This window comes from Trichoderma breve, chromosome 1, assembly GCF_028502605.1.
Source record: "Trichoderma breve strain T069 chromosome 1, whole genome shotgun sequence".
Taxonomy (NCBI): domain Eukaryota; kingdom Fungi; phylum Ascomycota; class Sordariomycetes; order Hypocreales; family Hypocreaceae; genus Trichoderma; species Trichoderma breve.
The window spans coordinates 472095-488351 of NC_079232.1; the positions used below are offsets into that span (position 1 = coordinate 472095).

The 16257-nt window shown below is 47.3% G+C and overlaps 6 protein-coding genes across 6 annotated transcripts; all 6 read right to left on the reverse strand.

Annotated features, from left to right (window-relative positions):
- Window positions 1-690: 690 nt before the first annotated feature.
- T069G_00169 (WD domain, g-beta repeat domain-containing protein) lies at window positions 691-5368 on the reverse strand (the record flags this gene model as incomplete). The annotated part of the gene is made up of 4 exons (XM_056167379.1): window positions 691-2961; window positions 3090-4447; window positions 4511-4529; window positions 4916-5368. 4 exons carry the CDS (start codon window positions 5366-5368, stop codon window positions 691-693), a joined length of 4101 nt encoding a protein of 1366 aa, XP_056032695.1.
- Window positions 5369-6105: 737 nt separating this feature from the next.
- Window positions 6106-8119, reverse strand: T069G_00170 (DEAD/DEAH box helicase domain-containing protein; the record flags this gene model as incomplete). Its single annotated transcript, XM_056167380.1, has 5 exons — window positions 6106-6483; window positions 6538-6660; window positions 6732-7093; window positions 7163-7652; window positions 7718-8119. The coding sequence occupies 5 exons, from the start codon at window positions 8117-8119 to the stop codon at window positions 6106-6108; spliced, it is 1755 nt and encodes a 584-aa protein (XP_056032696.1).
- Window positions 8120-8525: 406 nt separating this feature from the next.
- T069G_00171 (nitronate monooxygenase domain-containing protein) lies at window positions 8526-9578 on the reverse strand (the record flags this gene model as incomplete). The annotated part of the gene is made up of 3 exons (XM_056167381.1): window positions 8526-8759; window positions 8808-9095; window positions 9159-9578. 3 exons carry the CDS (start codon window positions 9576-9578, stop codon window positions 8526-8528), a joined length of 942 nt encoding a protein of 313 aa, XP_056032697.1.
- A 929-nt stretch (window positions 9579-10507) lies between these two features.
- On the reverse strand, window positions 10508-11794 carry T069G_00172 (uncharacterized protein; the record flags this gene model as incomplete). Its single annotated transcript, XM_056167382.1, has 1 exon — window positions 10508-11794. One exon carries the CDS (start codon window positions 11792-11794, stop codon window positions 10508-10510), a length of 1287 nt encoding a protein of 428 aa, XP_056032698.1.
- A 1015-nt stretch (window positions 11795-12809) lies between these two features.
- On the reverse strand, window positions 12810-13459 carry T069G_00173 (glyoxalase/Bleomycin resistance protein/Dioxygenase superfamily domain-containing protein; the record flags this gene model as incomplete). Its single annotated transcript, XM_056167383.1, has 2 exons — window positions 12810-13154; window positions 13220-13459. 2 exons carry the CDS (start codon window positions 13457-13459, stop codon window positions 12810-12812), a joined length of 585 nt encoding a protein of 194 aa, XP_056032699.1.
- Window positions 13460-14947: 1488 nt separating this feature from the next.
- T069G_00174 (uncharacterized protein) lies at window positions 14948-15742 on the reverse strand (the record flags this gene model as incomplete). The annotated part of the gene is made up of 1 exon (XM_056167384.1): window positions 14948-15742. The coding sequence occupies one exon, from the start codon at window positions 15740-15742 to the stop codon at window positions 14948-14950; it is 795 nt and encodes a 264-aa protein (XP_056032700.1).
- Window positions 15743-16257: the final 515 nt, after the last annotated feature.

Here is a 16257-nt window from a genome sequence, read left to right on the forward strand (position 1 = left end):
TGGCATCCAAGAACTCACCTGCTTATGTAGCAGATCATGTCCCTCCCGAAACCAACAGGCATGTATCTCGTGTTTTTGAGGATCATAAATCTAGCGATCAGAGTTTAGAAATGGTTGATTAAGTACCTCAACGCTCGATGAACTTTTGGTCGTCCAGTTTGGAATATCGAATCCTCACAGTCAGGAGGGTAGACCTACTTTATAGGCGGATCTTTATTTTTCCAACTTGCTACATTTACTTGGGGTACAGCTCTGAAGTGGTCCTTCGCTCGTGACCAAACTACATAGACACCAAGGGACACCGCTTGTGTGTATCTTACATCCCGCTTATTTCCCACTTAGGCACTTGGCGGATGCGATCAATACCAACAGGAAATTCAGAGTCACAGATTACGCTACAGTGAAGTTTCCTGGGTTGCTTTAGATTCCCATACCTAGCCTGTGGGGAAAGAGCTGAGAGGAGTATACAAAATATCGTGGCAGATGGATCAGCCGGGATAAATAACCAATTCATGCATCAATTTATAATTATCTAAGTCAAAAACTATCTAAGTTAAAAACTATCTAAGTTAAAAACTATCTAAGTTAAAAACTATCTAAGTCAAAAACTATCTAAGTTAAAAACTATCTAAGTCAAAAACTATTCACTGATCAACCATAAACCTAAACCATAAATGATCAATCGTAACGTCAAATCTCAGTATCATCTCCCTCAAAGTTCAACAGCGTCACATGGCCCGACTTATATCCCATTGCAATTCTTTTCCCGCGAATCCAAAGCATCCGTATACCGTGCCAGTGAGACGGGAAATAACTGGATGGAAACTTGACCAATGGCTTACCCTTCCAACTAATCTCAAGTTCCCACCCATTTAATGTACATGATTCTGATTGCGGACCCGATGACGTGTTCACCTTGTCCGTCCAGTAGCCATCCTCATATCGTATCGACTTCGATGTTGCAACCTTCGTTTCAAACACATAGCCGATGAAAAAGCGTCCAAGTTCTGTAAAAATATATTCCGGTTTCCTTGCGTCCCATCTTAGAGACTGAAATATCATCGGCACATATCTAATCAATATTAGGAATTTTTTGGATTCTATACTCCAGATACTCAAATGCCTATCTCCAGACGCAATAATGAAATTGGCGTCCTGTGAGAAGAAGATGCGCTCAGAAAGGGAGAGGCAGTTATTAAAAGCATCCTTTGCAGAATGCAGTTGTTGAGAGTGTTGAGAGGCATCTAGTGAACCATCTGGCTTCACGTTCCAGATTTGAACGGCAGCACCACCTCTCACGCTGCAAGCTAATTGTGTTCCGTCTGGTGAAAACGCCATGCATGCTCGGATGACACCTTTCCTGTCGAATCCGTTCGAGCACTCGAACTCGGCCTGAATCTGATGTGCCGGTTTCGTTTCTGCAATATCATACTCGTTTAATAGATCCCAAATTCCAATAGTTCCGTCGTGTGACGCTGACGCCATGTGCCTCCCATCCGGAGAGAATTCGACGCATAATACCTTGTCTCGATGGCCGATAAGTTTTCGTCTCAGAAGCCAATTTCCTGTATTCCAAATGGCCATCACACCATCGGCAGAAGAAGTGACTAGGCTCTGGTCGTCCGGCGAGATCAAGTGTAATTCACAGCCCTTGCTCTCAATGGAAATCCTATAATCTCCTGTTTTCCCATCCCAAATACATATTTTTCCATCGCGATCTGCAGTAGCAAAAAACTCTCCGTTATGTGAGAACCTTAAGCATTGAATAGCACAGGTATGCCTGTCTATTTGAGTAACAGAGCCTTTCACTTCGTGCCGAAAGGCGCAAGTATCCCAAATCCGGATCAGGCCGCCGGTCAATACTGACGCCAGACTGAGATCCTTTGGTGAAAATACTACTGATTCAACGTGTTTCGAGTCTTCGAAGTGCTCAATTCTTCTCATATTTAATCCCTGAGGATCCGGGCCCATATTCTCAAAGTCCCAGATTTCGATAGCATCCTTGTACCCTGATGCCAGCTTCGTCTCATCAAATGAGAAAGAGATGGATCTAATGCCAGGGTTATGACTATTCAGGGTATATAATTCCAATCCCGAGTTTGGGTCCCATAATCGTATAAAACTCTCATTCTGTGATGCAGATGCCAACCACTGATGTTTGGGTAAGAATTCCAGGCTAGTAATATGCTCTTTGTGCCCGCGAAGTATATGAACATTCTCCGCCGTCTCTTCACGCCAGAGAGTAATAATGTTGGAGGATGGAAATGCAATTAATCCATCTCCCAAAAACTTTACACAACTAATTGTGTCTGGTGTATTGATTCGATATTTGTGCTCTTCGAAAGACGGTAAAGCCCAGGTCAAGAAAGATTTACCGTTGGTTGTGGCTAATTGCTTCCCATCTGGTGAAAATGTAAGACCCTGTAAATCTCCAAACCTGTAATATTGTCTGTCAAGGTTTTTGCGGATCGTCTTGATATGTTTGCGAGTGGGAAAGTCCCAAACATCAATAGTATTTAAAGAAGTTAGTGCCGCCAACGCCCCCGAGACTGAGAAGGCGATGTAGAATCGATTGAAGCCATCAGGAGCCCGAGTCTGGAGCTGATCAGTCTTTGTACCATTATGGATATCCCATACGGATATTGTTTTGTCGGATTTCGAATATGAGGCGAGAAAACGGCCATCTGGGGAGTAGGCGCAGGTGAGGACCTGGGACTGAGGATGGAGGTTCAGAGCTATGTCTTTCATCTTGTATTCCGTCGCTGGCTTATTCAACAGCCGCGGAAAGTTTTTCTTGAGTAACTTCAATCTGAAGTCTTCATATGGGTAGAATAAAAGACTATCCTTTAGGCTGACGTTGCCCATGTCGTAACTGAAACGAAGGAACCGCACGGCGTCCATTACATCGGCGATAATGCAATCATGAGGAATGTCTTGCTCAACTTGTTTACTTTCACATCCCTAATATTTTTCTGTTAGAAGATTCTGATTGCGCACCATCCCTCCAACCGAAAGAGATCAGGGGAGTAGTTGATTAATTTTGAAGAAGGTGCTTGGAGGCCCTGACTAGGCCGGGGGTTATAACTCACTGTGAGGAAATTCCTAAGCTGTAGAAGATCTCTGCTAACTCCTGACACTGGGTAGCGGATCTGCTTTATTATATCGAGCCACTGAGTGAAGCCAAGGCTCAACACGTCCGTTAGTGCCCCGAGACCTGTGCGCCTTGCATAAAGATCTCCAGATTTTGACTGCGATATCAAAAAGTGTTTGATCCAGTGAGAAACAGCGTAATGAATTGGAAGTTCGTCAGAAAGGTTGCCGGAAGAACTGCTTGAAGCAAAAAAGTCCAAGCATCGAAGCGCAATTTTTCCATGTATTTCCGGCTTTATCTGACCAACGTGTTTCTCCATCAGATACTTCTTAGCTAACTCATGACTGAAGCGCACAATATCATCTTGAACTTCCAACAAGAACAAGAATCGCCGCTTGATCAATATTTCCAAGTCAACAGCATCTGACAGCTGGACAAGAAGTCGGAGTTCGGAAATCGCAAGTGGTCGGCAGGCGGCTGCCAGTATAGTAACAATCTCCCCTAAATGTTTATTTTCTTCTGCTGTCAGCAGCAGCTGTACCTGCAGCAGGTTATTGAAGCGAACGTATAAGGCTTCAATTTTCTCTTCAACGTTCCCAGCTATGTGCATGGCATATATAGGGTCTTTCTTTATAATGCTGCACGCCAGAGTGATCCAGAGAAGATTTCCTTTCGATCTCTTCATCAGGGTTTTTTCAAGATCTTCCCGGGAAGGTTCTGGGATGCCAGTTTTTTTGAAAAATGTATCAACCTGCATTGAAACAAACTTCTTTGCAGCATCTTTCAATTTCTCGTTGTCACTAACGTCTGCTAGTGTATAACTAATGTCCTTGATGGCTGTGCAATTTCTGAATGATCTGATAGAAACAATCCAGTGAATCTTTGGTGATAAGTTGATAGTCGTGGAAATCAGCTTGAGCAAGTAGGACAAGTACCCACTGTACTTGTCAAACCCGTCTAATATGATATATATTGTTGTATTTTTATTGTCGTCGGAAAACTTGCCCAATGTTTTGCCTACATCGTCGAAGGAGATGTTCCCTTTGGGATCAGGCGAAAGCTGGAACCCAGCATCATTGTTCCCTTCGAGTTGCTCCCGCAGTGATGAGAGGCAATCTTGAATTGTGTTCTTATCCTCAGAAAAATGCGTAACCACTTTATGAGGGTCTGAATGGGCGTATGATCTTCTCTTCAGAAGTAGTTTGGCGATATGTAAGAGCAGGTTTGTCTTGCCACATCCTGCTTCGCCAGTCACCAACAGCAGACGACTTTTTTCTTCAAAGCTATCGCCTAAAGCAAGCTTCCTAAGACAAGAAGACTCCCACAAATCAGGCTTAGTAGTGGCATCCCGCAAATCTTTGTGTATATTCCAGTAACCGCTCGGCAGCCTTTTTAGGCAACATGATTGTTGAAGCATACAATGAACTTCATCGCTAAGCTGTGAGATTTTTGAAGTCACCGTTTCGCAGATATGTGGATATATATGTTGAAAAATGGAGTATTCGTTGTATAGAATACCAGTAATCTCCAATTCGTGTATGAATGAATATAGTTGATCATCGCAACGTATACGAAGCCGTCCGCGGGGCTCAAGCTAAGTGGGCTTTAGTGCTGGCTTTTTACAGGATATGTCCTTGAGAGAATCGGTATTACTTACAGGTCTCATGGTTTTTGCAAAATGCAAACGTTTCTTGGATTCATCTTTCACCTCTCTCGTCACTCTGAGTCTTGTCGCAATACGTAAGAAAGTGTCCTGATGCTGCTTTGGTATCAGCAGCCTTAGCTAGTTCCGTCCTCATTACATATTAAGAATCTATAACTTACATCATCATCTAAGGCATCTCTTAACAGTTTAGCCTTTTCATAGGCCCAGGCTTCCCAGGCTTCTTGCAGTCGTTCAAAGTCACAGAAAGAGACAATATAGCCAACCAGATCGCGCAACGAATCGTGAAGAGGATTCTCGAGATAGTATCCAGGGACAGATGCCACCAATTTATTTTCCAGCGTGCTGAAGGCCGTTAAACAATCGCGGATGATACGTCTTTCATCTTCAGAGCTAGAGCGTTGACAGCGGAGGTGTCGGCAGAAAGCGTCTGAAAGGACATAAAGGTTATTCACCAAAAGAGATACTTCCCGCAATGGATCCTCTAGGGAGTATGGTACTTCTGGCAATGGATTATTGAGGGAATGTGTTCTTTTCCCCAATGGATCCTCATATGGTGGGGGGTCCATAATGTATGTAGACTTGTAAGATGCAAGTTTTTCGGAGTTTGACATGATCCCTCTAGACAAGAGCTGAGTCAAGGCCTCTTTATATAACCCTAACCTACAAAACTGCAAGTTCCTGCGATATACAGATGAAACGACGCCATGTTTGAACAAAGGAGCCTGTTGTAAGCTGGCTGGCGGAATACTAGTGTTCACATTGCGGCTTCTTTGTTTGAGTGGATCGATTTACCTTGATGAGTTCTGACTTGATAAAGAAACTTGATAGGTGTCTATTAGTTGACTTATTTGAGTGGTACAAGCTTGCAAGTTAGGTAGTCAATGTTGTCAAACTTGAGGACAAAGGAGCCTGTTGCCTGTTCACGTCTGCTTTGATAAGTCCACACCACGTACTTGAGACCAAAGAAACGGAACAGCTACGCTGAGCCATGTCCCCTGTTGAGTTGACTGATTGGCTTGAGTGAACAGGCATCCTTGTTAGTCGAAGTTATCAAACTTGGACAAAAGAGCCTGTTGTCCGTTCACAGACGATTGCTCACAGACGAGAGTTCAGAGTTATATTGCCTCTACTTTGTTTGACTGAACCGTCTGCTTTGATAAGTCCAAACTCCGTAATTCAGACCAAAGAAACGAACCAGCCACGTTGAACCATGTCCTCTATTGGATTACGTCTGACGAGCCTGCACAAAGCCATCTTGTCAAAAGAACACCACTGCGATTCATCGCAGTCATTTTATTCGACCACGGGCTACCCTTGCTTCAAACAAAACAAAATTATATTACATCTCTCAATTCCTTTTATCCCTCTTATACTTGCCAACCTGCTTCGGCTGGCTACCATACGACCTCCTCGCCTGCACCTTATCCCGTCCCATGCTGGCCCCCAGCGTAATGTCCACGCGCGGCGGCGTGGGGAAGCCGAAGCTCTTTGCAATCTTAGCCAGGTCCAGCTTCTGCACGTCGTACACGGACCGCAGGCTGTGGCTGGCGTAGGCGTGGAGGTAGGACTTGAAGGCGTCCTTGGCGCTCTGCTGGAGGTAGTAGTTTTTGCCGATGAGCTTCTCGAGCTGGGACTGGACGTTGATGATCTTTTTGCGGGGGAACTCGAACTCGACGACGGGGACGCGGGCTGCCTTGAGGTAGGACAGGAAGCCGACCTCGTTGGGCTATGAGGAATGTTAGCAATTGCTAGATGGGAAATGTGAGGATGATAATCGTACCTGAAGGAAGAGAAGACTTCGTCCCTTGGCATCAGTGCCTCGGGCAGTTCGTCCCACACGGTGAATGTAGTCGCGAGTGTTGTCCGGGGGGTCAAATTGAACAATGAAATCGACGGCAGGGATCTATTTCAGTCGTTAGCAACAATAACTTTTTGAACTTTTTGAGCCCAATGACAAGCCGGCAAAATACTCACATCCAAACCACGAGCGGCAACATCGGTACAGATCAGAATACCGTGGGGCGCATTGCTAAACTCAAAGAAAGTGTTGGTCCGCTTCTGCTGCTTCTGCTTGCCGTGAAGATCCAAAACAGGGCAGTCAATGTAGTTCAACAGCTCAGCGTAGTATTTGACAGAGGCACAGCTGCTGAAGAAGACAATGACCTTCTTCTTCTTAGCCTGCATTTTTCGGAGGAAGGAGAACAGCAGGAGGAAGCGCTCGTCGCCTTCGCAAAGGACGTAGCCCTGCTCCAGACCATCGACTGTGCTATGCTTCTGCTCCTCGTCGACGTTGATGTATAGCGGGCCGGGTCGCAGTGAGATTCTGGCAAGATCCTCTGTGAATCGCATTTAGTCAGATACGTGCGCTGCAAGATGTGTGAACTTAAGCTCGGGAAAATACTCACCAACTTTGGTTGTCTGTGTCGCAGAAAACAGCATAGTCTGTCGGTCCTCGTTTGACAGAACCTTGACAATCTGTCTCATTTCATCTTCGAAACCAACTTCCAAAATTCGGTCCGCCTCGTCAATGATCAAAGACTTCAAGTTCTTGAAAACGAATTGAGTGTTGAGAAGGTGATCGAGCAGTCGGCCAGGAGTGGCAATCAAAAGGTTGACACCCTTGGTCAACTTTTCAACCTCTGCTCTTCGGTTCGCTCCGCCAATGACGATACCGTATGTCTGTGAGTGGTGCTTCATCAGCTCGCGTGCAACGCCGAAAATCTGGAGCGCGAGTTCTCGAGTCGGGGAGACGACAATGACACCGGTGCCGTTTCGGGGCTTGAATCGCAGGGAGCTGAGAATCTCTATGGCGGGAATGAGGAAAGCGAGCGTCTTTCCGGAACCTGTCTTGGCGGCACCGAGAACGTCCTTGCCCGCAAGAAGAGGTGGAATGGCCTGTTTAAGAAGCAGGTTAGTACAAGCTGTGCCATTGGAGATGGAGATTGATTGGGTAGACTAACGCTACGCTGAATGCTAGTCATCTTGGTGAAGCCCATCTCCTGGATCGCCTTCATCGTCTTCTCGGACAGCTTGAGGTCTTCAAACTTCTGGGAGTCGGCCAGCGTCGATAGTATGGGCGCAGAGTTGTTGGGTATGACATCTCCATCGGCATCTCTGGCGGCGGGCTTGTCTGCGAGATCTGATCCAGCATCTGATTCTCCATCCTCATTGTTGTTTTCCTTGTCCTCGTTTGAGACAGCCTCTTCTTCTTCCTCTTCCTCCTCGTCCTCTGCTACCTCATCTTCAACCTCGGGCTCGACTGGTGGCGGGGGATTCTTGGACTTTTTTGACTTTTTCGTGGCATCAGCAGCAGCCTCAACCTTGTTCCGCTTGCGCTTCTTGTTCAATGTGGCGGCATCCATTGTGACGTTTGTTGGTGCTTTGCGATGCTCCAGGCGGTTTGTAATGGAAGGCTCTGCAGCAGAAATATTTCGCCAGCAATCAGGAACCGATAAGAAAAAAAAAAGTTGCTAGTCTGCGATTTGCAAAAATCGGTTCCCACAGTGGTGGGGCTGCGCCACAGGTGTCGATGAGACTAGCAAGGCACAAGCCACAGTTGACTTGACCGATGCCACAAGGTACATGTGCTTTGTACCGTCTAATTGGAAGCTCTTTACCAGAAGCCGTTGATTATAAAGTCCATCATAATAAGTGATCTCGTAAGACGGCATTCAAAGATATAGTTCTTATTCAAGATTAATAAACATTTCCTTTCCTTCTTTCTTTCTTTCTTTCTTCATTATATATTCATCATTATTCCCATCTCCATTATAATCGACTCTTAGCCGTCAAATACGTCCCTCCTAGCTTGAGCATCTCAACCGCCTCCTCCACCATCTCAGCAACAATCTCCCCAGCAGGCTGAATCTTCTCAATCGCACCCGCAACCTGTCCCATCAAGTGCGGCATATCCACGTCTCTGCCCTCATCCAAATCATGCTCCAGCGGCACAATTCCCTTGTCGCACAGCGCCTTAATATCGCCAGGTCGGTCATGCCAGCTCTGGATGTAGTCATTCGTCCTCATCCGCAGCGGCCGTCCAGAAATCACTAGAGTCCTCTCCGTGCCCTCAAAGCCGCAGGTCACGACGGCCTCTTTGGCGGCCTGGCTGCATCCGGCTTCCTCTGAAGCCACGAAGCGTGTGCCCACCCACACGGCCACCGCTCCCTGCATCAGCGAGCTGGCCAGACTGCGTCCATTGCGAATTCCTCCCGCTGCAACGACGAGAGCCGTCGAGCCCTTGAGCATGGGAGGCTTGTATTTCCTCGCTACGTCGACGACGGCTGGGATCAGCACTGAATTGGCAATGTCGCCTGTGTGACCGCCTCCCTCGCCACCCTGAGCGCATACAATATCCACGCCGAGATCCAGCGCCTTGACCGCGTGCTTCGGGTGTCCCACCATGTTCATGACCAAAATGCCGTTCTTGTGAAGCTTCTCTATGATGTACTTGGGTGGTACGCCGACGGCACTGACGAACAGCTTGGCGCCACTGTCGATAGTGATGTCAATCAGCTCGTCGAGCTTGCCGCCTGTGTAGTCGTGATTCGTCTTACGCGCGTTGCCTCCGATTTGTGGCAGCGCCAAATCAACACCAAATGGCATGTCCGGACTCTTGAAGTTTGCCTTCATCTCGGCAATAATCTCGCGAAGCTGGTCGGGCGTGTACTGGAACCCGCCAATGACACCAAGGCCGCCTGCATTGGACACTGCTGCAGCAAGGCGACCTCCAGAAGTACGCGCCATACCAGCGAGGAGGATGGGATGCTGGATGCCCAAAAGGGTGGTGATGGGAGTGGTGATGGGTCCAGTGGGCGCCATGATGATGATGGAATGAATGAAATGAAGGGAGTGATGGGTCGTGATACCAGGTGATGTAAGTGACGCTCGTAATAGAGTACGACGCGATATCCGACCGCTATGGATAGGTAATCACAGAGCAGCCAACAGTGACGCAAAATGGATAATAGACAGAGGAGGAAGAAGCAGCTTCCAGCAAGACATGCCCCGGATTTGTACTTGATAGCACGGGGAATTGATCCTTGACGGTCCCTTCTGGGGACATGTAGGCCTACGGAGTACGGAGTAAGGTGGCCCCCAACCCGTTAATATTCACTGGCTAAAAGCTGGAGGACCTGCGCTGGTCCCTGAAAACGGCTACGGCTGCGGCTGGTAGACGATTCGCGGGGAGGCACTTTGCGGGGAAGCGGCCGCTACCGAGGTATCAAGTGCGGCTGTGAGACGAACTGCCGTGGCATTGGCATTAGCTGCCCTGCATTTTTATCAGAGACAACGATAGTTAAGAGCTGTAACGGGTATCAACGGCAATAATTAAAATGCACAAGTAAATGTTTGGCCCAAAGGTAGCAACACAACATGGGAACTGAACAGTTTCCAGTCTCTTCACCGGCCGGGCGCGGCGGTGTTAAGTAAAGATGGTCGTCTTCTCTAACACAAGGCCATCACTATTAGAGCACGATTCATATATATCATCAGAGAAAAAAAAATGTGTGATTCATCATTCATCATTGTCGTCAATCGATATCAGTAAGCCCATGTCTGCTTCACGTCATTCCCACGTAAAGCAGCTCCCAGGCGTTGTAAATGTTCCCCCAAACCCCATCATAACAATAAACTGTGACATCTAGATATCCCATGTCAGTAATACATATGGCCTTCAAGGCCAAGCATGTCCCAGCCAGCTAGGTTTCAGCAAAGCTAGCAATCAATCCCAAAAGGCTCCGTTGTATTCATCCAAAATGCGGCAGCCGCGCAGGTACGAAAGCGCTCTGGACAGGCGGCGATGCCTTATCCTTTACCCGTATCTCTAAATCACCCCCGGATAACCCGGAGTCGTGACGTGCCTCGTCGTCACTATCCTCGTCGTCGTCCAAGTGAATTTCGTGAGGCTCTTGGGGCAGATATTCGTCATCTGCCACATCTGCTGGTTTCGGCTCCGCTTCTGTTTGCAAACCTCGATCCAGCGCCAATTGAGCTGCGGCTTCTTTCTTCTTTGCCAACTCTTGGTCTTCTTCTTTACCTAGAGCCTCTTCTTCCAACTCCAAGTCCTTGAGTGATGGCAAGAGTTGAGCATCTTGTGTGGGGTCCTGAGTTACCTGGCCAAAAATTGCCAGGCCAAGCGAGTCTTTTGACGCAACCGAGCCAAGTGTTGTCCTCGACACCGTTCTGGAGACGGTATGCGCCGGTCGCTTTCCTTTGCTACTCGGTGTTCTTCCGCTCATGGCGCTACTCCTATCATCTCTCCTAATCATGTCATAGGTCACATCGTCATCGAGCGCCACTGCATCCTCATCACCCTCACCGTCACTTGGAAACAAATCACCACGAGAGCGATAGGAATCCGACGTCCCACCCGATCCCGTAGTACCGCTCCGCTTCCTTGATCGGGACGGTTGTAACAATCTCTCGTGGTCCGAATCATCTTCCGCCCCCAGCAGCGGCTGTGTCTCGGTGTATTCGTGTTTTCTGGTGCCAGGGTGTTCCTGTAGATCTGCCGCACTAGGTTTATATCTCAGAGTGCCACCCATTTTCCAGGGGAGTTTGCTCAAAAAGCCAATGGGTTGTGTGCTGGGGATAATGGTGGGGTCTTGTTCGCTGTTTTTCCTCCTGGCTCCCCGTGTGCCATAGCTCATGCCCCTCTTGCGTCGGGGTTGCTCAACGGTCTCGCCTCTCCTCTGGCTCCCAGAGCCCGCCAAGAGACGATCCCAGTCTTCCCCTCCCCAGTTGCCCAACAGGCCGCCGCTCTCCTCTTCACGATCCCAGTCATCGTAAAAATTAAAACTGTATTCTGTCCGCTCGCGAGCGCGCTCTCGCTGCCGTCGAAGGCGCTCCTCGGGGTCGCCCAGACACACGGTTGTGCATTGCTCAATGGCCCCTCGTAATGATCCCAGACAAGGGTTGATGTACTGGTGCTGAAAGGTCCAAATGCCGGCGGCGGCATTCTCAGTCACCGTCTCTGCATCGTGTGTAATCTGGTTCCAGCGCTGACGCAGACGCGGATCCTCGAGGAAAGCCATTGCTGGCGGTGGGCGGGATGGTTGATTTATGGCTCTGGGAAATCGTGCCCAATTGGTGACGTCGCAGACATGGGACGACAACGGACGGCAAGATTGCTAAGAACAAGCGGCACGCAGCGGGCACATCAGTGTGCCATCATCGGCGGGCAATTGCTGGCAAGGCTGAGAAATACGCAGTCGGCTTCTCGCTCTCGGCAGGCGTCACGATTCGCACGATGTTTGCAATGTTGGTGACGAGTTTGAGACAATGTCAAAGATCAAACCTCTCGGTGTTTTCGATGAATTAGGCTGGTCAAGCCCTCGATGAAACAGGTTGAACAAGGTGGCACGTGCAGACCATCCCAGCTTATGTAACGCAGCTTGGCTTGGGGTAAAGTGGGCATGATGGCATGAAGCTCTCCACATTGTTGTTAGTGCACAGGCTACTGCACTTTATTGCCGTCTTGGCTCTGCTTTTTCCTGGTGGCTTGAAGACAGTTTGGACGCCGCTTGGAGATGCAAATTATTATACGAGGCAGGGCGTCGGTTGCTGAGACGGCATGTACCTTAGATTCATGACCTGCATGTGCCTTGCGGTGGTTTAGCACGATGTCTCATGTTAGTTCGGGCATGCAGACGCTGTAAGCACAGCGCATTATGGGTAGTACATGAACGCCAAGTGATGTAAGGAGCACGATTGAGCACACAAGAAAAACATGTGACAGAACAACAAGGCATTCTTACTTTGCTGCACTGCATAAAAACTAGATTCCAATTCTCACAAAACTTTATCAACGAGGAACCGAGAAAATGGGGGCATATAAAGAACGTGGGTGTGGGATATCTACGAGTGGAATCCAATGTCGATGCTTACTCGGTACCTGACTTATTACACTAATGCACTATACGATCGGACACACTCTTACGAAAAGCTAAATAAATTAACACACTCTTGGGAAATAATGCCAACTATCAACTGTCATATTTCCTCTCACATCAACAACATACAGAGCTTCTCCTAATTCCACCTGCCCCATCAAAATAACGGTACGGTGCTCAGGTCCCGCGGTCCAATATTCGGCCTCTTGTGAATACTCTCCTTTGACTCTCCACTCTGCACCCGTCTCAGCATATCTTCAGGGTCAAAATCCACACCAATGGGATTCTCCACAAAGTCCTTCGACGTCATATACGCATCCTGCTTCTCCAAATCGTCAAAGGCATCGATGAATGTTTCCAACACGTTGCCATCCGGGTCTCGGTAGTACATACTGATGGTGAGCCCGTGGTGGACGCACCAGACCGGCGTGACTCCATGCTCCTTGCGCTGCGAGTATGCTTTGAGTAGGCCCTCGATGTCGTCAAACCCAAACGCGATGTGCTAGAAAAAAGGAAAGATTATTAGCAACATTGCTACTTGCTCAATTAGTGTTTTCTGATGCTTACATCAAGACCACAGGACTTTGGTGGCAGTGTTTGCAGATCTGGCCGCGAAACGAGAGCAATGCGATGGTGCTCATCGTCGTAGGTGATGAAAGCGACCTGGTCGCTCTCAACTTGAGCTTTTCCGCCCAGGAAAGTCTTGTAGAATGGGGACATTTCCTTGAGGTTGCCGGTGCGCAGAACCACATGTGCCAGCCTCGAGGGCGACGTGATGAGGGGAGTTTCCTTGGTTCCTTTGGACATTTTGAGAGAGATGGTAGTTATTCTTGAGGGATTGAGATGAAAGATAGATTGGTTGATGTATGCAAAGCTCAGAGGTTGGTTGCTATATATATATTCGCATGTGTATTCGTAGTGTCTTGTGAGTAAGACCCCTAAATGGGATACACTTCACGAGGCGCATGTGAATGAACTATGCCCCTATTTTCCATTGTAATATAATTGCGGAGTTGAACTCTACCAATAAAATATTCTGTTCAATATCAACTTGTATTGATGAGTTTACAGAGTGTGGTGAGCGTCACTCACCTTGTAATTCCGACCCGGAATTACATAACTTCAATGGCGGAGAACTGCCGATTTCTATAGTCAATCATATATGATATCACTATGATCCCTTTTGATACGAGCTTAATGATATATTATCTCCGTTATGTGCATTTTAAACGAAAGAAAAGACACTTTTCGGGTTGGAAGCATTACCTAAGTCCGAGACCTATGCTGAGTCTCGGCCTAACAGACGGTCACATACAGAATTAATGAAATGAGACGTATAGGAAATAAGAACTGATGTTGCTATATAGCATAAATAAATAAAAAATTGAGAAGATAATGGATTAGGAAGAGAGAAAGCTGTAGATTATTTGCGCGGTTCTGATGAGCACCAATAACGACGTTCAGCTTGAGTCCTTATCCAAGTCACTTCAACAACACCAACCTAGGACCACGCATATCTTCTAAAGACCGAGTTACCATCCCTTCTTATTCTCAAGGATAGTGTAAAGTTCCAAGTTGAAGAAGGAATTAAAATCTGTATAAGTTATTCCGCTCGTATGGCCGTGCAATGCCCGTTGAGGCAACCGATAATTCCGACGTTCACTCCTAGAATTGACTATTTGTGTCCATGTGAGCACATCACCGCATGTGTATCATTCATGTTCGTATCCGTAAGTGTCAGTACTAGGGAGGGCCTTATTCATGTAGCTCAGCTCGGCATTCCTATTTATAACCAGCGACCACGTATAGAAAGCTCCATCCAGTTGAACAGCACGCACACTATTTTCAATCTCTTTATCCAATTTTGTCTAAAGTCTAATTTCGCATATTCTTCGTTCCCGTTTCACCATTATTTTTTTTCCCGTAATCCAAAAACACCTTTTTATCCCAGCAAAGCAGTAATAGCACCCAATATACACACCGGAAATCCATACCAGAATTCAATGCCATCTAAATTGCCAAGAATCAGCATCCCTTTTCCATTTCCTAGCTCTAAGCCCTGTATAGTCATAAATATCGTGAAAACTTTCATTTCCAAGGGTCAACTATCCAAGTGGTCGGTTGTCCGAGGGATAGATTATCCAAGAGTCAGCTATCCGAGTGGTCGATTGTCCGACGCTACTCAGTCCTTATTTCCCTCTCCAGTCTTCGTTTCATGAGAGAATGCTGTTTGGAACGCACACATCCATAGACGTGGAATCTCTCTCTTGAGCAAAATTTGGAAACAACGCCCGACTAGAACAGTTCAGGTTCCAAATTAAACGTCTCGAGTTTCCCGAAACTTCTAGCAATCTCCTTCATCGTCTGGTATCCAAAGCGGCGCAAGTTTAGCGGACGAATAGTCAACTCTTTCACGCATCTCACAGTCGGAAGCTTAGTCGTTCGCCCATCGCCCATGCTGCTAAAGTCAAGCTCGATGTTTTCCACGGTGCGCAGCTCCTCGACGAGATCCATGTGGGTGCGAACGATGTCGCATATTTCTTCGCGCAGCTCGAATGGCCGCAATTGCCGAGATAGACTGCAGCTTTCATCCATCGTACACCACTCAGGTAATCTGCATGGATAGATATCTTTATCAAAGGTGCAGCAGTCGAAGCGATGCCTCAGTTTGCTTTCAACATGCACACTAATCTCCAAGGTGAGCCCCGAACCACTGTCGCTTCCATCTACTTCACCCCAGGAACTGAGTATGTCCATCAGTGTCCACAAAGCATTTGTGAAGATTTGGTTATTTCTGGCAAGCTGATCAAATGGTTCCAAAGTGCCACAAGTGAAGCACTCCCATGTCGGGGGTTGGATGCGCAGCCAAATACGCTTGATAATATCCTCCCGGCCCCGGACGATTTGGCGAAGGTCATCGACGCACGAGTAGTTTAAAACGAGCGTCCGGAAGGTCTTCTTTTCAAAGTAATACTGCCATTCTCTATTAACCGCGGCGTACTTAGCTGTACTTTGGTAGGGCCATGCCTTGGGTATGGCTTCAAAGATTTGATACTTGAGTTCGGGCGGTAAGTCTTTCCACTTCGCCATACTGGATGAACCGTGCAATTAGCTACCTGAGAAACGAGTAAGATTGAGTAAGGAGTGAAATTGAGCAAGGAGTGAAGGGGAAATGGGAAGAATGAAGAAGATATAGTCGGGCGAGAAGAGTAAAAAAGCCATGGCTGAAGGAAGCTCGCGAAAGTAAAAGCTGAAAGTTCTTCAATACTATAGTTCAGATTGATAGCATATTCCGAATATTTGAATTATCGGCATCGCCACAGCAGATACCTTTATCTCAGGCGAAATTTGAGTTTATTTGTATGAACCTGGCCTTGCCTATAGCTCTTCAAGTCAAGCTCACAGCTATACATTGTTCAAAAGCTTAAGCCACTCTGGAGATCCAGAAGAGTTACCCAGCCTCACAGGGTATCTAAGTTACAGATTCCAGTGAATGTAAAAGATAAATGCACTTTGGCCATGCTGATATTCGAGACCCTGTTCAGATTGGAACTATACGTTAAAGCTTACTTGTCTCTCGAAAAGAAGAACAGGAACCTTGAGAC